Here is a 23386-nt window from a genome sequence, read left to right as displayed (position 1 = left end):
GATAGCTGGTGATTGACCCAGGGGAACGGGAGACGATGGATTTCCAATGACAAAAACAAAAGACAGTCTCGCAGCAAATGGCATAAGTAATTTTACAGCTGTTAGAATCACTTTGTTGGAAGGAGCTTCAAATGGATTTGGGAATGATGACAAAAATCAGCCATAAAAGCAGAGAACACCATAGAAATGTTGAGGCTTGTTGGTGATGTTGAGGATATGAGAGAAGTCAGTGCCTTGATCTGTGGGGTGACCAAGAAATGACAGTGCCTGGGATAATGATACTGAGGATGTCAGAAGAAAATGTTCAGTGGGATTTGATGAGCCAATTATCAGAGATGTGTAAATGAGCAATTTCTGTCTTCTTACGAAACATCTTAATATTGTGCTGGATTAAAGAGTAAAGCTGTAGTGTCGGAACATTTTAAAAAGTGTTGCATTTTTTTAAATATAAAGTTCAAAGAGTTAATTTGTTTTCAGAAATATTTAATAAATTCATTCTAAGTCTGCCTTCTGTGTGGATTGGAGATTTGTGTCAAGTACTAAGGTTAAACAACTAACACATAGACAGGAGTGAGCAGTGTTTGTCGCTTCACATCCTGTTGAGACTATTTAAGACATCAGTGGACAGTATGTCTGGTGGTGCTAGCAGCCAGTATTTCATTCAGAGCGTTACAGAGCAAGAGTCCTCGGACGACGCATACTTCAGCTGTACATCTGTGGAGGAGGGGATCCCCACAGACGGATGTCCAAACGCTGAAATGACCAACGGAGTTTGTAAGTGTTGCCCGCCTGATGATGCAGAGTATTCCCAGGATGCATCACAGGTGTCGTGCGTGAATGGCGCCTCCCCGGACAGAATTAAACGAAGGTCGTGTACCCGGCAGAATTCCTCGATCCCGGGGGAGAAATACCTGTGCCAGAAAGATTCTAAGGGACATGTCTCGCGGTATGATGTCCGTAATTTCCAGTTTTCATCCTCGGATTGTTATCGAAGTGAATCTCCCTTTAGTCAAGAGGCAATGGAAGATGACGAGGGGAAATTATCCAACAAAAATAACAAATGCTCAAGCTCAGACCCTGATGTTTCATATCAGCCAACTTGTGTTGTGAACTCTTGGGGACACTTTTCTCAGTGTGTCAAAAATCGTTACAAGTATCGGCGGAGCGACTATTCCAGCGAGAGCGATGAGGAACACGGTATTCCACAATGGCCAAACAAACCGGACATCGTACAGCCACAGAAAAGCCATCTACCGAGCTGTGATCTGAATAGCCTCACGTCGGTGTTGAAGCCAAAGGAAGTCAGCAAGAATGATGTCATAAAGAATATTGCATCCCGCACCAAGGATGGCATCAAACCTACAGTATTCAAAGAGAAACTTGCGGTAAGTTTTCCTTAATGTTTGGAGTCGTATTTTCTACACAACTTTAACAGGGCCTAAATTTATATTTAAAGTCTTCATTTCTTATGTTTAACATTAACTTTGTTGTATTTACGTTGTATTTACGTATCTTTTTCTGTTCAGTGACTTAGCTCTGAAACATTTTACTGTGTTTTTATACTTTCATGTGAAATCTGATTGGGTTAGATACAGTTTACGATCCTTTCTATTACCCTCAGCGTTAGCAATACACAATGGGTAATTCAACAAACTGTCATATTCGCATAAATTATGTGTTTATGGTTTGCCGTAAAATTCACATCATTCCCAAAGAAGTCAGTTATATTTTCTTTAAAACTAAGACATTCAGTATAATAAAATAAATAGTGCCTGTTTGGGAGGGTAACAGCTTAAATTGACACCCCTCAAAATCCGAATTATTGACCTCTGCTTCGCGTTGGCTGACAATATTTTTCTCAGGGGTGTCAATTTCAACTGTTACCCTCCCAAACAGGCACTATTTATATAATACATATATAACAAGTAGTTTTGGGTTGTATTGTTCTCACACACTCAAAGAGCTTAAAGCTGATTTAGTTATTTTTCAATGCTGAAATAGAAATTCATGGGGAAAAACAGTAAGTTCAAAAATGCTATAAATCTGGGAGTTTTGATTTATTTTTGTATTCAGACAATTCTACGCTGGTTCAATGAATTCAACGACATCCAGAAAAATACCCTGATCAATAGACTCCTGGTAAGTTCAAAAACCGGGTGAGTACAATATGTTACATGTAATCTTGAATTATAAATCTCACCACAACAATACAATGTTGGGCAGATGATGTTATTTCCATTGTTATATCATGCTTAAATCCATTGACCTATTTCTGCCATTGGAATGAATGAATGACGTGGGTTTTGTTGGGTTTTTTTTTAAATAATAATGAATTATTTACAGCATATGTTATTACAAGCAGTGGGTAGATTATGAATGAAAGTTGTCAAGTGAATGCTGGTCTGATGTATTGAATTCATGATTGATCCGATAGTTTGGTTCCCCAGGGGTCCGCTTAACAATCTTAACTTTTGTTCTGTGCTCCTTTTTTATAATCTTTGTAAACTGACCGCAGAATAAATAGCCAATGAATATTTCATAAATGAGCTAATGTAATGGCAGCTGATTCTGTATCACAAAGAGGATAGGCAGTTTGAAGTGTGTAACAAATGTTGGAACATTTTTGGTAAAAAAAAAAAATCAGTTAATTATGTTGGAACATTTTTGGTAAAAAAAAATCAGTGATATGAAATATAACGTAATTCTTCTTTGTGCTACTGTATACAGGGGAAAATTCGCCCCCTGTTTTATTTTCGCACCTTGTTGTCAGCTGTGAATTACAAGTGTAGAAGGGCGAAAATCACACAGGACGAAAATAACCCTTAATACAGTATTTTATTGGCTGGAAAAAATTGTTGATATCATACAACATGTACAAGGAATGTCACAGTATCTCAGAGTACTAACATCAGATATATAGGTTCAACTAACGTTATCTTTGAAATTGGTAAATATAATGTCATTTTAAACAAAAACTTGTCTTACTTTCTTCACTAAAGAGCTGAAAATTAAATTACCATGTACAAGGAATTACCATTGTTAAAAATGTGCTTAGTATTGATTTTGCTTTCAAGATGTTTGGTTCCAATTTAACTAGGCAGAGTCTAATTTTTTCTGCCCTAGATTTTTTGATTAAAATTTTTCATGAATTTCTACTGATATGTTAAAACCAGAAGGCCATGGCGTCAATCAAGCAAAAAGGTGACGTCACAATGCAAATAAAACGCTGCGCAAAAGCGTGCATACTTGAACTGTACTTGGCCTCGTTAAATACAAGATAAAACTGAATTATGTCTTCCCTTTAACTACATATGCATTGACTAAAACGCTAATAGAATTTCTAGATCTCCAAAACATATATGTAAGAAAATGAATGACCTTGAATATTGTCATTATTGAGAGTGTATGTATTTCCGTTGGCCTTGAGCCAGAATAAATGACCTTGTCAATGACTTTGTACAGAAGGACTGTGACCTCCCCCAGAATCACCTTCTGTCGGTGCGAGTGTCCTCCCAGCTCCACAAGGGATGTCCCCCCAACTGTCAGGACATCATCACCTGGCTGCCCGCTACTATAGCAACCAGGATAATGTCTTACTTGGACCCAGGTGAGTCATCCATGCTAAAACAAAATACATCATATTAATGATAGATAGGTATAACTTAGGATTTACCTGTTCATTCATTTCCCTCAGAACTTATAAAGAGGGTATTATTATCCTTCTTTTGTATGATTATTTCATTTGAGATATATGAGTCTTTCTACATCAGTCATTTGTTGAGATGGCTCTAAATTTATGACATACAAGACATCTCTGAGACTGTTAAATTATGTAATTTGAGACTTCAGAGTGTCTATCTATATGTCATCTAAGATAGCTCTGAATCTGTGAACTTAGAGATATATCCTATTCTGTCTACCTTTTGAGATATCTGAGTATATCTTTGCCCTATGTTTGTGATATTTTTGGTGTACACCTGTCATTTAAGATAAATCTTACTCTGTCTCTGTTGTGTTTGATATTTCTGGGTCTACCTGCTTATCTGTATGTCATGTTAGATGTTTCTTTAGGTCTATCTAGATATCTGTATGACATGTTAGATTTTTCTCTAGGTCTATCTAGATATCTGTATGTCATGATCTATAGATCTATCTAGATATCTGTATGTCATGTTTCTCTAGGTCTATCTAGATATCTGTATGTCATGTTTCTCTAGGTCTATCTAGATATCTGTATGTCATGTTTCTCTAGGTCTATATAGATACCTGTATGTCATGTTAGATGTTTCTCTAGGTCTATCTAGATACCTGTATGTCATTTGAGATATTTCTCTAGGTCTATCTAGATACCTGTAAGTCATGTTAGATGTTTCTCTAGGTCTATCTAGATACCTGTATGTTGTTTGAGATATTTCTCTAGGTCTATCTAGATACCTGTATGTCATGTTAGATGTTTCTCTAGGTCTATTTAGATATCTGTATATCATGTTAGATATTTCTCTAGGTCTATCTAGATACCTGTAAGTCATGTTAGATATTTCTCTAGGTCTATCTAGATATCTGTATATCATGTTAGATGTTTCTCTTGGTCCATCTAGATATCTGTTTGTCATGTTAGATGTTTCTCTAGGTCTATTTAGATATTTGTATGTCATGTTAGATGTTTCTCTAGGTCTATCTAGATATCTGTATGTCATTTGATATATTTCTCTGGGTCTTTCTAGATACCTGTATGTCATTTGAGATATTTCTCTGGGTCGTTCTAGATATCTGTATGTCATTTGAGATATTTCTCTGGGTCTTTCTAGATATCTGTATGTCATTTGAGATATTTATCTGGGGCTATCTAGATATCTGCATGTCATTTGAGATATTTATCTGGGGCTATCTAGATATCTGCATGTCATGTTAGATGTTTCTATAGGTCTATCTAGATATCTGCATAACATTTGAGATATTTATCTGGGTCTTTCTAGATATCTGCATGTCATTTGAGATATTTATCTGGGACTATCTAGATATCTGTATAATATTTGAGATATTTATCTGGGTCTTTCTAGATATCTGCATGTCATTTGAAATGTTTTTCTTGACCTACATACATATCTGCATGTTATTTGAGATATTTTTCTGGATCTTTTTACATAATTGAATGTCATTTGAGATATTTCTGGATCTATCTACATTTGCGCATGTCATTTGAGATATATTTTGGTTTGTTTACATATATTCATGTCATTTAGGATATTCTTAGTGTACAGTCTGTGTTTCTTTTGAGACATTTCTAAGTATGTCTACATTCATGTAGTTCTTTTGAGATCTCTCTGAGTCTGTGTATGTTATTTGAGATGCCTCTTAGTCCTTATCTGAGAATATTGCTGAACCTATGTTCTCATATGAGATATATTTGAGTTGTATCTGTTATTTGTGGTATCTTTGAGTCCTTGTGTTATATAATATATCTGAGGCTTTGTGCATCTTTTTGAGATTCTATGAGTCTGTGTTTTATAGGTATTTTTTAGTCTATTATTTTTTGTCTGTTGTTTGAGATAACTCTGAGTCTGTGATTTTTTTTAGTTATCCTCATGTGACAGACCTCTGAGTCTGTGTCTGTGTGTCATTTATCTATAGCTCAGTGTCTTTAAATAAAATAACTCTGACTCATGTCCATTGTTTACAGTGAGTCTGTGTCGAGCGGCTCAGGTTTGCTGGGTGTGGCGTTACATCACAGAGGACCCATCACTCTGGAGGAAGTTCTGCTGTCAACAAAAGTGGAGGCTCTCCAAGGCAGCAGAGCACAAACAAGTCATCAGTCACATGACTGGGGGCAGCATCATGGTTAGTTGAGCGTTTTATGGAGCAATAATGCTTTAATCATTTTAAGCTTCTTTGATGATCTGGTTCTACTGCGCATCAATTCAGTCTGTTGTGAATTTATCCTTTCAATAGCTAATGAATGCTAGCAACCAACAATTATTAAAGCTTGTAATAGAGGAAATCGTGCAATGCTTAAATCAAAAATGAATTTCTGTGCCTGTTTTGCAATTTCGGTTTTTTTTTTGAATTTGGAATTTAGGAGAGATAAATTCAGTCAGCTACAGAAACAGAAGTAGTTCAAGGTTTAATTTATATTTGAAAGAAATCTTTAAACATCTTTTGATTCTTCAAATCTCACCAATTTTAGAACAAGGACAAATGAAAAATAAACAGCAACAGTATGTAGAACTGTTGGCTTTTCTGCCTTTTCAAACACAATGTAGGGATGTATTACCCCTAGCATTCTCATACATTTATAATTGAAAAATGAAAATCTTCTTCTTGAGAAATAGAAATACTGGTAATAGATGAAGCAGAGAAGTCAGCTGACTTATTGTGTGGCAGTTTGTATGAAGTAGGTCGGTCTTATGGCAGTTTGTATGAAGTAGGTCTGTCTTATGCTATTTTCCACAACATTTTTTAATGGGACTAAGACATGATTTGAGCTAAAAAAAAATTCTAATTTTATGTTTTCATTTTACGTATCTAGAATGGTAAACTGGGTATTTTTTAATGAGACACTCACAGGGCATTCTCATCATCTTGGTCATTTCTTTCTTTTTAACACAGTTAAATAAAAGAATAGAAGTTGAGCATGTACTAAAAGTTTGAATCTTTTTACTGCAATGAGTTTGTGATTGTGTATCAAAGATGTTCCGGAATTCAGAATTTATATCATATCAACTCAAACTTTGAAATTTTATTTCTGTCACATGATTTTGAATGACAGCAGTTGTCAATGGAATATTGGAGATAGTTTTGTAGAAAAAAACCCCAAAAGGTTGTGAGAATAATTCATGCTCATGGTCATCAGTTAAAGAGTACATTATTCATGTGTAAGGAGTGTTTTATTATTTGTTTAAAAATGTATTTTTTGGTGTAAATGGTACATTTTACAACCATAAATTCTGGTAATTTTACTGTCTTAGTAAACCAAATACCTGTCATATCTAATCTGGAAGAACTTCATTTGGCACCTGGAATATTTAAACATTGATTATTGTGACAATGTGGCTTCAGAGAACAAGATAGAAGTGCGAGCTAGGTAGAGTTCAGTGTCTCCTCGGATTGGTAAATTGGAAGTTGTAAAGTGAACCTCTGAATTTGACAGATACCGTAGTGTCATCAATATTTGCAACAATTTTAGTGGATTTTGTTGAGCTGATTAACAAACTCAAATATTTACTACAGTAAGAAATCTCACAACGTTACAATTAACGTGATTTATGTTAGTAGAGTCTATGTCTCAGAGTTAACTTATCTTGGAAACAGTGCATTTTTGAAAAAATCCACAGAAATAAATGCGCACAAAATATTGATGAAAGCCGCAGTAAGAGGATTCTTCAAAATGATTTTAATACATTTATATTACTTTCATGAAATTAGCTGAATCCGATAACTCAGAGGCATTTTCTTCTGAATTGTGAAAAAGGACTATGTGCGGTTTAATGCATTTTTTGCCCCCAAAATCGAAGTTTTAGAAAGAGCTTTAAAAATAAGGTGAGAGATAGTTAAAATCATATTGGAAATAAAGGTGTAAAAGGTTATCACCACAGTGACGTCATAATGTAGAAATGACGTCATGAAGATTGCATTATTTTGATAAATTGATGTTTTGTGGTTAAATATGGGTGTTTTCTGATGGTTTTTCGACTGGGAAACATCGAGCGCAGGCTTGCTAAAGTACCATTTATTAGTATAATGTGTATTACTATCTGAAGAAAAATATATGTTAAAATCGCACTTGAGCAGACCTGCGCTCTATACTTTCGAATGCAAAATATAGAACAAAAATGAGAATATTTTCATTTGTTTGCACATTTGCGGGAATTACGTCATTTAGGTGACGTCATAGATAAACAGCGAATGAGCAATGATGACTAAAATCAAGATTAAAGTTAATGGCATCCTCTATACAATGATTTGTGATTTTTATTTTTATATGATACTAATTAAAAATTGGTTGAAATCGGGGGCAGATATTTGACTATACCGAACATTGTCCTTTACCAATTGTAAGGATGCTTAATCTAGCAATAGGAAAAAAAACCGCGACTGCACAGATTATGCACACATGGCTCACAATACTTGTAGTTCTTCAGCATTAAAAACAAAGCAAATTCATTACTGGTTAAATAAACCAGTTGACATACAATATTTGAGAAAGGGTTTGCATTTTATAAAATTTCCAACAGTATCCCGGGTACTGTGTGAAAAATACTGCATCTTGTATGTGATAATATCGAAAAATTGGAACTTTAGAAAATCATAATTTTGTATTGGTGGCAATTTCCATTCTTACCTCCATTGCATGCAATATCTATTACATGTATAACATTTAAAAAAAGATGTTGCTGGGGACACCTGTGTAATACAAGGATCGAAGCTTGTATTTTCCATTTCTCAGAAAGGCTTAAGAAGTTGAAATTAAGCCCACAAGCATTGTGATGGCTGAATTTCCCCTCTAAATATGCTTTGACTTTACTGGATCAATGTTTGAGACTCTCGTAGGAATAATTTAACCATTGCTCACAATGTTAATTTTGTGAGTTATCTTCGGAATCATGGTAAATTGTTGGTAATAAGCTTGCTCAATTCCCTCTAGGACAGACATTTTTTCTTCCAGAAATTTGACTGAAATGTTCCTCACTCTGTGAAATTAATTTTTCGTGCTTTCATTTCATCTTTATTATTTTATTCCTGGAGTGTTATTAACATGGTATTACAATATCAATCAAAATGCTGTTTGCATTGCTTTTAACTATTACACAGAATATTGATTAACAGTTGCTTAAATTGAGCAAATTCACACTCTTATAGAAAATTTCAAGACTTAAGTAATTAGGCTAAAGAATTTAAAATGAACATTATTTTTTTTAAAAAGGCCCCATAAATTTGTACCTGTAACGATTTGAAATTTGTCATAATTTTTCTATTTTTAGTGGAAGAAAGTGTTCGCTGAGCGGTTTCGGCTTCGAAATAACTGGCTGAGCGGTCGGTGTACAGTACGGACGTTTGAGGGCCACTCTCAAGGTAACACCACCTCATCCCCCCCCACCCCCATGCTCCACAAATATCTACTCAAAACTGCACTCATTTAGTTGTTTCATGAAACTGTCAAATTAATCAGGAACAAAAATGCATTAAAATTCCTTGTGATTAAAAAGCTGCATTAAGAGGTCTAGATGGTTGTTGACATTTTAATAGTTTAGTTGTTGACATTTTAATAGTTTAGTTGTTGACATTTTAATAGTTTAGTTGTTGACATTTTAATATTTAAATAGTTTAGTCATTGATATTTTAATAGTTTAGTCATTGACATTTTAATAGTTTAGTCGTTGACATTTTAATAGTTTAGTTCTTGACATTTCAATAGTTTAGTTGTTGACATTTCAATAGTTTAGTTGTTGACATTTTGATAGTTTAGTTGTTGACATTTTGATAGTTTAGTTGTTGACATTTTAATAGTTTAGTTGTTGACATTTCAGTAGTTTAGTTGTTTACATTTCAATAGTTTAGTTGTTGACATTTTAATAGTTTAATAATTTCTGTGAAAAGAAGAGCTCTGTCCAAAAATGTAAGAAAATATTGTACACAGGGAAATATTCGCCCCCATTTTTATACAGGGAAATATTCGCCCCAGTTTTTATACAGGGAAATATTCACCCGCGTTTTTATTTCGCCCCTTTCACCATCATTGTCCGAGGGCGAATTTGAGACCGGGCGGATTTCAATGCTTTTAATTATTTTTCTTTAAACACAACTGTGTCTGGGCCAATTCAAGGCTGGGCGAATCATTTTGCAAGTGTAGAAGGGTAAAAAATATATGAGGCAAAAATAACCCTGTATACAGTATTAAAATTTTAAAGCTAAGACTTTTTTAAGACTGGATTTTTTCTTTACTAAATAATAATTTTTTGCCCTAAATAACATATTTAAAGGTTAAAGTTGATCTGATGAGCAATCAGTTGACCATCCGGCCTCCTTAACGAGTTTTGTGAAAAATGATATTTAAAAACTAGACACTTGTTGCAAAAGCAACAAAAAGGTCTTCCGTTTTGATATACATGTATCAATTTAACTATAAGACATTGCTTCTCTCACATAGAAAAAGAAGTGGATATGATAATTATTGTGAATGATATATCCAGACGTTACTTACATGTAAAACAACGAGAATGAAAAAAAAATCAATTTTTGAAGTACTTTCTGTGACGACCGGAAGCAACGCCGATCTAAACAAAAATGTTAACCATTTGTACAATCATAAGTTAATCCTTCCTCAGAGTTTGGTTGTTCACGTCTCTGCCAAATCTAAGATCTCTTTGAAACAATAGTTTTTGTCTCGGGACAACAGACAAACGGAAGTGATTAATAAAAACAAAAGCTGGTATTTCTCGTACATTTGCTTAGCGTACATCACTGTTTATCAGGCTAGATAAATCACCCAATAAAATCAATTAAACTTGTTAAAAACATGATTTGTTTGAACCCTTCCGGTAAGAACCGGTTCTTAAAGTTGACAGAATTAAACCCATTAAACACATCCCCAATCAAATTTCTATTAATCAAGAGAGCTTCGTGTCTGAATCACTTACAGTGACAAAAATCTCGCGGACATTAAATTTGTAAAGATGAAAGTTACACAGATATATTTGAGATTTCTCACCGGAAGTAAAATTTATTTGCTAATTTAACATTATATAGATGACATATGTAGATTATATACTGATATTTTCTTTTTATGTAAAATGAATAACATTTGAAAAAAACCCGAAATTTTTTAAGTGCTTCCGGTGACGACCGGAAGTTACGCCGAACAATACATTATAGTGTAAACACATGTACATACATACTTCTATCACCCCACAAAGTTTGATTATTCAAGTCATCACCGTTTTTAAGATCTCTAGGAATCAAGGTTTTTTGTTTCGGGACAGGAAACGGACAAACGGAAGTGTTTGATGAAAATGAAAGTTAGTATTTCTTAACCATTACACAACAGGACTTTATTGGCTTTTAATTTGTCTTACATTGTCAAACAAAAACAGTTAAACTCTTAACCAACTTGAATTGTTTGAACTCTTCGGGTGTGGACCGGAAGTGACTGTTGACAAAATGAGAGCGGTTAAACACATCTTCTATCAAATGTCTACCAGCCATGTAAGCTTTGTGTCTTGGTCACTTACAGTTTATGAGATCTCGCTGTAATAATAGTTGTTTTAAAAAGAGTACCTGAGATATTTGAGATATCTCACCGGAAGTATTTTTTTGTTTATTTATCATCGGATAGATGACATATGAAAGTGCTTATACTTATATTTCAATTTTGTATTAAAGAAATAAAATGTGTAAAAACATAATTTTTGAAGTGCTTCCGGTGACGACCGGAAGTTACGACGAACACAACAAAATAGTTTAAACACATCTACAACAATAGGTCTATCATCCCTCAAAGTTTCGATGTTCAAGTCTTTATGGTTTCTGAGATCTCATTGTCCATAGCTTTTTGTCGCGGGACAGGAAACGGAGGACAGGAAGTGAACTTTGATAAATTGAAAAAAAAAACTCCTCTAGATTTTATTGTTCCCTATCAGTCCTAAAAATTTCAAGAAAATCCATCCATGCATCTCTGAGAAATCGGGTTAAACTTTTAAAAAACTTGATTTGTTTGAACTCTTCCTGTGTGGACCGGAAGTGACGGTCGACAAAATAAAAACGGTTAAACAGACCTTCTATCAAATGTCTATCATCCCTGTAAGTTTCGTGTCTTGATCACTTACAGTTTCTGAGATCTCGGGGTTCAAACATTTATTTTAAAAAAGGCTTCATGAGATATTTGAGATATCTCACCGGAAGAAGAATTTTTATGTTTATTAATCATCGGATAGATGACATATGTAAGCATGTATACTTATACTTCAATTCTCCGAGAAATACATTAAATGCGTAAAAGCATAATTTTTGAAGAGCTTCCGGTGACGACCGGAAGTTACGACGAACAAAACAAAATAGTTTAAACACATCTACAACTATAGGTCTATCATCCCTCAAAGTTTGGAGGTTCAAGTCTTTATCGTTTCTGAGATCTCATTGTCCATAGCTTTTTGTCGCTGGACAGGAAACGGACGACAGAAAGTAAATTTTGACAAAATGAAAAAAAAACGCCTACAGACATTATCTTTTTCTATCAGTCCTCGAAATTTCAAGAGAATCTATCCAGCCATCTGTGAGAAATCGTGTGGACAAAAAACGGACAAAAAAAAATAATAAAGACTCTTGTTGCAAAAGCAACAAAAAGGTCTTCCGTTTTGATATACATGTATCAATTTAACTGTAAGACATTGCTTCTCTCAGTATTACATAACCATTAGACAACAGGACTTAATTGACTATCAATTTGTCTTACTTTGTCAAACAGAAGCAGTATATCTCTTAAACAACATGAATTGTTTGAACTCTCCCGGTGTGGACCGGAAGTGACGGTCGACAAAATAAAAACTGTTAAACACATCTTCTATCAAATGTCTATCATCCGTGTAAGTTTTGTGTCTTGGTCACTTACAGTTTATGAGACTTCGCTGTCATAATATTTGTTTTAAAAAGACTACCTGAGATATTTGAGATATCTCACCGGAAGTAATTTTTTTTGTTTATCAATCATCGGATAGATGACATATGAAAGCGTTTATACCTTTATATCATTTCAGTGTTAAACAAATAAAATGCGTAAAAACATAATTTTTGAAGTGCTTCCGGTGACGACCGGAAGTTACGACGAACAATACAAAATAGTTTAAACACATCTACAGCTATAGGTCTATCATCCCTCAAAGTTTGGATGTTCAAGTCTTTATCGTTTCTGAGATCTCATTGTCCATAGCTTTTTATCGCGGGACAGGAAACGGACGACAGGAAGTGAATTTTAAAAAAAAGGAAAAAACGCCTAGAGATATTTTCGTTCTCTATCAGTCCTATAAATTTCAAGAAAATCGATCCATGCATCTCTGAGAAATCGGGTTAAACTTTTAAAAAACTTGATTTGTTTGAACTCTTCCTGTGTGGACCGGAAGTGACGGTCGACAAAATAAAAACGGTTAAACACACCTTCTATCAAATGTCTATCATCCCTGTAAGTTTCGTGTCTTGATCACTTACAGTTTCTGAGATCTCGGGGTTCAAACATTTACTTTAAAAAAGGCTTCATGAGATATTTGAGATATCTCACCGGAAGAAGAATTTTTATGTTTATTAATCATCGGATAGATGACATATGTAAGCATTAATACTTATATTTCAATTCTCCGAGAAATATATTAAATGCGTAAAAACATAATTTTTGAAGAGCTTCCGGTGACGACCGGAAGTTACGACGAACAAAACAAAATAGTTTAAACACATCTACAACTTTAGGTCTATCATCCCTCAAAGTTTGGATGTTCAAGTCTTTATCGTTTCTGAGATCTCATTGTCCATAGCTTTTTGTCTCGGGACAGGAAACGGACGACAGGAAGGGAATTTTGAAAAAATGAAAAAAATGCCTAGAGATATTTTCGTTCTCTATCAGTCCTATAAATTTCAAGAAAATCCATCCATGCATCTCTGAAAAATCGAGTTAACTTTTTAAAAAACTTGATTTGTTTGAACTCTTCCTGTGTGGACCGGAAGTGACGGTCGACCAAGTAAAAACGGTTAAACACATCTTCTATCAAATGTCTATCATCCCTGTAAGTTTCGTGTTTTGATCACTTACAGTTTCTGAGATCTCGGGGTTCAAACATTTACTTTAAAAAAGGCTTCATGAGATATTTGAGATATCTCACCGGAAGTAGAATTTTTATGTTTATTAATCATCGGATAGATGACATATGTAAGCATGTATACTTATATTTCAATTCTCCGAGAAATATATTAAATGCGTAAAAGCATAATTTTTTAAGAGCTTCCGGTGACGACCGGAAGTTACGACGAACAAAACAAAATAGTTTAAACACATCTACAGCTATAGGTCTATCATCCCTCAAAGTTTGGATGTTCAAGTCTTTATCGTTTCTGAGATCTCATTGTCCATAGCTTTTTGTCGCGGGACAGGAATCGGACGACAGGAAGTGAAATTTGAAAAAATGAAAAAAACGCCTGGAGATATTATAATTTTCTGTCAGTCCTGAAAATTTCAAGAAAATCCATCCAGCCATCTCTGAAAAATCGAGTTAACTTTTTAAAAAACTTGATTTGTTTGAACTCTTCCTGTGTGGACCGGAAGTGACGGTCGACAAAATAAAAACGGTTAAACACATCTTCTATCAAATGTCTATCATCCCTGTAAGTTTCGTGTTTTGATCACTTACAGTTTCTGAGATCTCGGGGTTCAAACATTTACTTTAAAAAAGGCTTCATGAGATATTTGAGATATCTCACCGGAAGTAGAATTTTTATGTTTATTAATCATCGGATAGATGACATATGTAAGCATTAATACTTATATTTCAATTCTCCGAGAAATATATTAAATGCGTAAAAGCATAATTTTTTAAGAGCTTCCGGTGACGACCAGAAGTTACGACGAACAAAACAAAATAGTTTAAACACATCTACAACTATAGGTCTATCATCCCTCAAAGTTTGGATGTTCAAGTCTTTATCGTTTCTGAGATCTCATTGTCCATAGCTTTTTGTCGCGGGACAGGAATCGGACGACAGGAAGTGAAATTTGAAAAAATGAAAAAAACGCCTGGAGATATTATAATTTTCTGTCAGTCCTGAAAATTTCAAGAAAATCCATCCAGCCATCTCTGAGAAATCTTGTGGACAAAAAACGGACAAAAAAAAAATAATAATAATAATAATAATAAGAAACATTACAATCACTATAAGGTCTTCCGTTGGAAACGGAAGACCTTAATAATATGGGTTAGCACGTACAAGAGCATTAGAAATGTCACTGGATCTTGTGTGAGGTTATCATCATACTCATTCAACTTGTAAGAAGATCATGTTGGAATTAGAAAAGCTCGTATTATGATATATGTGAAATGATATATTATATTCACTGCTGGATCAGGTAAAGAAGGTGTTAGACAGGTGTTAATTGTTAGACAGGTGTTAATCATCTTGATTATGAAACCTTCGTATGGCCTTGATGAGACTTTTCCTAGAAATAACTATTTAAACAATAATTATGTATCAGACAGGTAGAAATATAAAACCTTATTTGTTCCAATCAATTTGACCTACTAATTTCACCTGGCTGTGAGTTTTTACCTGTGACATAATTACCTGCCCGCTGATTTGACATCCTTGCTGCAAGGTGAACTACTGAGATACAGGCATTTCTGCATCACAAAATCTCGGGTTTTTGTACACTTAAATCTGACTTAATCATGCAACACTGTGACAGAGGCATTATCAGTAATTTGCTACCGTAGGAATAAGATGAAGGATGAATTCTAATTCATGAATTACAAGGACATCTTTCTGTAAAGTGCACAGAAAACTACACAGAGTCATGCAGTGAAAATATGATAAAAGGAATACTGTAAAAGTGGTTATTTGCACATAAGGGAAATTTACACTAGTTATGCGGTAAGCTTAAAACCGCGTAAATTACCCCCGCACATATGGTAAAAAAAGCAGAACTTGTGTGTGGTAAATGACAATTCCGCCTATTGTTAAACCCCCCAAAAACGTGTACTTTGCCACCAGCGTAAAAAACCATTTTTACAGAACTAGTACTGTAATAGTCATTACAGAGATAGAAGAATAGAAGATTGCACTACATTTACTCCCTCTCAGTACACAATGCGTAGAATGAATTTCAGGAACCCAAGTGATTACAAGAACATGTATAACTTAAACATGTATTAGGCTTGGAATTTCATAAATGTGTGGTTATATATAAATAATAATACTTACCTTTTCTTCATATTACCGTACACCTTTTATCAGCCCAAGACACCAATATCAGCCAGAGGGCAGAAGGCCTTTCATTATAAATGGTTTTAAATTGTTAAAAAATATAAACATATGCACTAATATGTTACTTATCTCCTGTATATTTATTGATTCCTGACTCGCCTGACGTTGAGATTCTCCATTGTAGGGATCTCCTGTGTCCAGTTTGACGACACGAGAATCGTCAGTGGATCCTCCGATAAAACCATCAAGGTCAGTAGTCAGTGTCGCTAGCAGGCTTGTCTGCCAATCCTCGGGTTATTGGTGGATCAAACTGCTGGAATTTTGTAGATACCATTTATTCATTTTCATGAATCAGCTTAAAAAAACTGCTTGTATATAGTGGTAGTTGAATATAGATTCCACAATTATAAAAAAAAAAACCCTAAAGATTTTATTAAATGAATTGTAGTACCTGATTGGTTTACCAGCTTTTCTCAAGGTTTTAACAAGAAACTTCTACAGAAATGTTCAAAATATGTGATTGTTTCAATATACTGTAGTCCAGTGGCTCAGTAAAAACAGATTTGATGTATGCTGTTTATTAGGTGTGGAACATTCGGACTAATGCTCAGTGGTCAGTGCAGACCCTGGTGGGACACAGCGGGACGGTCCGCTGCCTTCATCTGGAGGGCAAACGATTGGTCAGCGGCTCAACCGATAAATCCATCAAGGTCAGTCAACGCAGAGGTCCTACCCAACCCCTCCCAATCTTCACCTCCATCTCTTCCTCAGCTTCTCTCTAACCTTACCCTACTCAAATTCTGAACCTCCCTTGTGACATCATCTTCAATGTCTTTCTCAACATCGTCCATTTTTAGCCTCACTCAACATGCACACCTCATCATCTTGATTTGTTCTGGCATATTTTCTAACTGCCAAATTATCAGCCCCTTTCCTTATTCATAGCTCCACTCTCAAATCACTCTCACTTAAATTAATAAGGAGATCAGTCCCCCCCCCCCCACCCTTTCTAAGCATTTTTCTTTCCTCAGATATTTTATCATATATTAATGAAAGTTACTCAAATAATATAGCATGCTATTTACTGAATACAGGGAAATATTCCCCCCCGTTTTATTTTCGCCCCTTTCGCCCTCATTGTCAGCAAGCAAATATAAGATGGGCGAATTACAAAGTCTCAGATAATTTCTCTTTAAACACAACTTTGTTTGGGCAAATTCAAGATGGGGTGAAACCATTTGCAAGTGAAGAAGGGCGAAAATAACACAAGGTAAAAATAACCCTGTATATAGTATATACATGTATGTAAGATTGAAATGATAGATTAAGCACTGACCGTTGTAAACATCTGTATGTTTTATAGGTTTGGGATTTGTCCACTCAGGAGAGCTGGTCCAGCATCGCCTGTAAGGTGACCATGATTGGCCACACAGACACAGTCAGGTGTCTACAGGTAAGTCAAACATACGTCACAGGTAAAGGTACATCAGACCTGTCAATGACTCATGTAATTAAGGCTATATTGGTGTTTTTTTATTAAGTGCAAGTTTTCCGTTTCAACACTGTTGAACTGCCCTCAGTGACATTATATTACACCTGAATTGTGTAAAACTCATCTCATTCCTATGGAGAAGATCATTGAGTTTTCCACATTATGCTGCTCTGTACATTTTATCACCTTTCTCTGGTGACAGGTTGATGATGACAAAGTGGTGAGTGGCTCATATGACAAAACGCTCAAAGTGTGGGACATCAAGAGTGGTGAATGCAGGATTACTCTCAGGTAAGGGGAGGGGGCCTATATCATTAAAGGGGGGTTATAACTCTCAAAGTGTGGGACAGCAAAAAAAAAAAAAAAAAAAGGGGGGGGGGGGGTAATAACACTCTAAGTATGGGTTAGCAAGAGCGGAGAATGCAGGATTACTCTCAGGTGAGGGGTGTGGGGCTATATCAAAAAGGGGGGGGGGGGGGGTATACTGCTCAAAGTGTGGGACAGCCAAAAAAAAAAGGGGGGGTATAACACTCTAAGTGTGGGACAGCAAGAGTGGTGAATGCAGGATTACTCTCAGGTGAGGGATGGGGTATAATAAAGTACGGGAGGAAGAGTTAAACACTCAGTCTGGTACTGTAAAAGTGAGAATGCAAAAAAACACTCTCCCGGAAGGGATCTATAAAATAAGTCTGAGTTGTTTTATTTAGAAACTAATTTAGAAGAATCAATATCTAACTATTCTATGTGGGGATAAAAATATTGTCATAAGATTTTTGTTTATTTTGTAAAACAATACTATAATGAAGCAATGTCTGTTTTCCACCCTCATTGTTGGTAAGTTTTTGTCTTTCTGTTATTAGGGGCCATCAGGCAGCAGTGTTGTGTGTCCATTTTAATGACACCAAACTTGTCTCGGGATCATGTGACAAGACCATCAAAGTGAGTACTTGTGTATTGACCATGTATACTTGTAGAGTACATGTAATACTATATACAATATCAGCACAACTAAACAAATACCAGTAAAAAGTTTTTGTCAAAATATCCATAAATATAACTCGATACATGCAGTAGTTGTTTACCCTAGCGTACGTAGAATAAGTACAATGCCAGCAAAACAAAGAAGTTAAAAAGACTGCTCTCAGATATCCAAGGGTAACACAATGCTAGCACTACCAATAGTTAACAAGACCTTAAGGTGCCAATTGTTTTAACTCACATCCTGTACTCTTTGCTGATGATTTCTCAAGTGTTCTAGAGTCAGTTTTGATTCTGTGTTGTGATTGAAAGGTGTGGAACTATGAGGGAGCATGTCTGCGGACGTTGATGGGACATCAGGACGCGGTGACCTGCCTCCAGTTTGACTCAACGCGCATTGTGAGCGGCTCTTTGGACTGTACACTGAAATTCTGGGACATCCACAACGGGAGCTGTGTGAACACGATCGACTGGAAGGATGCTGAAGGTCACACTGGGGTCGTCAGGTAGGTATTGGGCATGGCCAGATGATGCCTTTCTTTCTGATTTCGCTCCAATTTCCCCTCTGCCCCTGTCATTAACCATGTCTGTGTCTTGTTTGACTGGGATTTCCCCTCTGACTCTGCCCCTGTCATTAACCATGTCTGTGTCTTGTTTGACTGGGATTTCCCCTCTGACTCTGCCCCTGTCATTAACCATGTCTGTGTCTTGTTTCACTGGGATTTCCCCTCTGACTCTGCCCCTGTCATTAACCATGTCTGTGTCTTGTTTCACTGGGATTTCCCCTCTGACTCTGCCTCTGTCATTAACCATGTCTGTGTCTTGTTTCACTGGGATTTCCCCTCTGACTCTGCCCCTGTCATTGACCATGTCTGTGTCTTGTTTGACTGGGATTTCCCCTCTGACTCTGCCCCTGTCATTAACCATGTCTGTGTCTTGTTTCATTGGGATTTCCCCTCTGACTCTGCCCCTGTCATTAACCATGTCTGTGTCTTGTTTGACTGGGATTTCCCCTCTGACTCTGCCCCTGTCATTAACCATGTCTGTGTCTTGTTTGACTGGGATTTCCCCTCTGACTCTGCCCCTGTCATTGACCATGTCTCTGTCTTGTTTCAGGTGTCTTCAGGCCGACAGTTGGAGACTAGTCAGTGCAGCTGATGACAAAACCATTAAGGTAACCACTCTATTGTTGTGGGAATTCGGCTTACTGTAAAAGTGGCTATTTACGCGTGGGGGAAATTTACACTAGTTAGGTGGTAAGTTAAAACTGCATAAAATGTACCCACGCGTATGTTACAAAAATCAAATTTAAAGTGGTAAATCACACATCTGCTTAACAATACGCCAGCGTAAATAACCACTTTTACAGTAATAAAACTTATTTATTCAGTATGATACTGGTACTATGCTAACTTAAAATGAACATCATGCACTGAATACATATAATACATGCTGAATACATGTCATTTTTTATGTTAATTGTTAATATGTTATTGTTTACATGTACTACTTAAATCTTTGACCCGACATTTTAGAACTGATCTTCAAGGTTGGTCATTTTCAAGGTCATATTTTGCTTCCAATGACTTTACAACTGTTGATACATGTATCAATATCTTACTGTAATGCACAATGATTTTCTCTAGGTTTGGAACTTGGAGACGGGAGAACGACTGGTGACCTTGAGAAATCACACGGACGGCGTGACCTGCATGCAGTTCAATGACTTTATAATCGTGTCAGGGTCGTACGATAAAACGGTGAAGCTGTGGGATTTCAGCTGCTGCTAGACGTCTGCAGGATCAGAGAATGATGAATGACACCCAATGGCTGGCTTGTTAGTGCTGGTGTTTGATCAGCCGATGAAGTGCTTGGAATGTAATGAATTCATTTCTTGAATTCAGTGCTGGCACTTTTTTTTTAGTCTTTCCAAAGCAGAATGGTACTGTTGATAGCTTGTGTTTACTTCTTAGAGAAAGCACTTTATACCCGAGTTGAGGCCGAGGATTTTGGTTTGTTTTTTTTTACACATCTACAAGGAAGAATGGTTTCATTTATGTGGATGTCCTGGAGAGTGTGTCTTATGTGTTAGAGAGTCAGGGATTGGTTGGAATCATTGAAAGTCTGTTTTATGTCAGATTGTTAGAGGTTTTTTGATTGGTTGTCATTGGCAAAGCATCATCCCTTTAACTGTAAGAGAGTCATTGATTGGATATGAATTCCTTTTTCTGTTCATGCTGCCAATGAACAAGGGGATATCGGGAACAAGACAAATTACTATGTGTCTATGATGCCACCAGAACTTGTAGATTGTTTATTTATTCAATCTTTATGAAAACTCAATCTTATACAATATTATGTGTACTTTTTATATTTTGTTGTTTTGCGTGAGAGAGCTCCCGTCTGGTGAGACTGTATCTCGGATTTTGGATTGATCTCAGAATTGTCCTGGTTTTTGTATTTTATACATGTATCTCTATCCTGTAGGTTGTAGAGTCTGTGAGAATAGAGAATTTCTTTATGGTCATTCTTTTTAATTTCCTGTTTTAGTTAGAAATGGATCTCTGTTTATTTATGAATTGTAATTTTTAGATTTATAGCAGAAAATTTAATGTTCATTTTTATTGCACTCATAAAATACCACACAGGGGTATTAGCTTCTAAAGCAATGCCTGTAAAATGTAATTTTTTTATCAAAACAGAATCCAGAATGAAAAAGAGTGCTTAGTGATAGCAGTTCTATAAAGGGACGCCGATTTTAGAATGCTAGGGTTGATTTTTTTTTTATCGTTGTGAAGACATTGTGTTGTGATCTTTTTCTTTTTCTACTCAGTTTTCTCTCTGTGATAAATGGATTTCATTTTTGAACTTTGGTTGTGATGTTTTTTTCCTGTGATGATTATGTGCATTATATACCTCTAGGTTGTAGTATGTCATGTAACCCTCCCCCCTCTCTCTCTCTCTCTCTCTCTCTCTCTCTCTCTCTGTCTCTCTCTCTTATATAATACATATAAGCCTAAATACTTCAATTTGAATGAATGATTGCATAATAACCTAATAGGCGATGTGGTTAGTTTATAACTTCCCAGGCATTGTGGTTAGTTTAGACATAAGACGTGCTCTGAAGATTGATCTGTGCATCCATACCTTGTGTATGGTACTCATTTTATTCATCTATGATAATATTCTAGAAAACAAAGAAGATGCCAGAAAAAGAAATGATAATACTGTAAACATATTACATTTGGCACGTCACTTAATATTTTGAAATTTTGGCCTGAGAAACTTATGATATCTCTAATATTGATTATAATTACATAGAGATATTCCGGCCCATTTTCCCTTTCTTTCTTTTTTGGAGAGTCATTGTGTTAATGTAATGAATAAAACTTTGCCAATGTAATGTTCTTTTATATTTCCTAATCCCGTGGATCCTGAGATCCAAATTTTTCTATCATAGTACATATAATATCTAACAGCAAATGCTGCAAATGTTAATTTATAAGATTTTTTTCCAATTAGTTTAGATAGCATAACAAATTGAAGTCATTTTGTTGCTAATGTGTTGACATAAGGTTTTAAATTCACTCAATATTTGACACTGTTAACAGCTGGATTTTTTAATAGGTGAATGTTTATTAATAATTATACCTGGTCCAGAATTTTGAAGGTTATAGCTCAACCTGTTTGGAATACGGTATTCCATTCATAGATTCCAATCTCCCCACCTCCAAACAAACAGCACAGCATGAAACACTGTTTTAAGTGTTGACTCGGAAGAATATCTGGCCATTTGTCATTCACTGTAGTATTTGGAATCATAAATTAAGCATTTTTTAACATTTGACACATTAGAAGTAGAAGAGGGAAGCCATTTGAGTGTGTACATCTAGCTAGAAGCATCTACCTAACACTTCATCTCCTTTAGCAAACTGCATGCACATTAACTGTACATGCAAGATACGTACTACATTTGGCTGTGTATTCTATTTAGCGCTTTTGGCAGAATGCGGCTTCCGCTAAATCAAGTACATCGCTATATGCAATGCATATATGTATAAGAATAGTCACATTGAGGATTGCGCTAATTCATATCCATGACTTGTTTAAAACTATTTTCCGCCAAATATCGTACACGCCAAATATAATACATTTACAGTCGTACCGGTAAATATCAAAATATTCAACACCGTCACTTTTCAGTCACTGTTTAAGAAAAAATTCTATAACGTTGATGAAACCAGATGCACAATTCTCTACAGCAGAAAAAACACTGTATTTTGAGTTTAAGATGCTACAAGCTCTAGCCTCTGTATACTTTGTATTCTTGGAACTTTGAATAACATGAAACACAGACCTGTGTAAAATTTGATTCAGTTTATGTGCATTTCATTAGGAGATTCCTCTAGCTATACATACTTGTTGGGTGTACATGTTCAAATGCATATGCTCCCTATTGATTGGTTACATAATCAGTTTGACCTATTTTAAGTTGCCCTCTGACCTTTGATGACATCACGGTGTACACATGTTCTAACATTTCCTGTATTTTTATACTGTCGTTAACATGATTGTGTCAAATAAATGTCAAATGAAACAATTGCTTTGTGTATTTTGTATTTTTTTACAGTTACATGTTTTAAAATATACTGCAGATTCCTTAATTTACCAAAAACATAATTACACCATTTTCTATCAAATCGCTAGAATATCATATTGCTTATTCCAAAAATTAATCATAATTTTATATAGCTGGTAGCAGGAAAGATTTTTTCAAAAAGTCTGCCACTGACATTTCTTGTGATTTTACACAGATGTACATGGATTAGAACCAATAGTAAAAAGAGAGCTCCTTGAGCCGCAACATAATGGTAATTAACAGTGAAATATGTCAGACTCACTTATACAAAAAAATAGGAAGTAGTAAAATGAAAATTATATTGCAAGTGAGCTACTCTAAGTTTA

At 35.4% G+C, this 23386-nt stretch overlaps 1 protein-coding gene across 6 annotated transcripts in view; it reads left to right on the top strand.

Annotated features, from left to right (window-relative positions):
- LOC128158064 (beta-TrCP-like) overlaps positions 1–21413 on the top strand; it is a 30118-nt gene extending 8705 nt beyond the window's left edge. For all 6 annotated transcript variants that reach the window (XM_052820750.1, XM_052820754.1, XM_052820753.1 and 3 more), the window contains exons 2-14: positions 2–1385; positions 2074–2139; positions 3463–3607; positions 5681–5838; positions 8979–9069; positions 16136–16200; positions 16536–16661; positions 17315–17404; positions 17646–17734; positions 18304–18382; positions 18734–18927; positions 19538–19595; positions 20068–21413. In XM_052820750.1, the coding sequence (XP_052676710.1) occupies positions 630–1385; positions 2074–2139; positions 3463–3607; positions 5681–5838; positions 8979–9069; positions 16136–16200; positions 16536–16661; positions 17315–17404; positions 17646–17734; positions 18304–18382; positions 18734–18927; positions 19538–19595; positions 20068–20211 (2061 nt within the window). In that variant the 5' untranslated portion in view covers positions 2–629 and the 3' untranslated portion in view covers positions 20212–21413. The remainder of the gene's footprint in view (position 1; positions 1386–2073; positions 2140–3462; positions 3608–5680; positions 5839–8978; positions 9070–16135; positions 16201–16535; positions 16662–17314; positions 17405–17645; positions 17735–18303; positions 18383–18733; positions 18928–19537; positions 19596–20067) is intronic.
- Positions 21414–23386: the final 1973 nt, after the last annotated feature.

This window comes from Crassostrea angulata, chromosome 8, assembly GCF_025612915.1.
Source record: "Crassostrea angulata isolate pt1a10 chromosome 8, ASM2561291v2, whole genome shotgun sequence".
NCBI lineage: Eukaryota > Metazoa > Mollusca > Bivalvia > Ostreida > Ostreidae > Magallana > Magallana angulata.
Note: the sequence above shows the minus strand (reverse complement) of the source record. Positions and strands in the feature narration are given on the sequence as shown.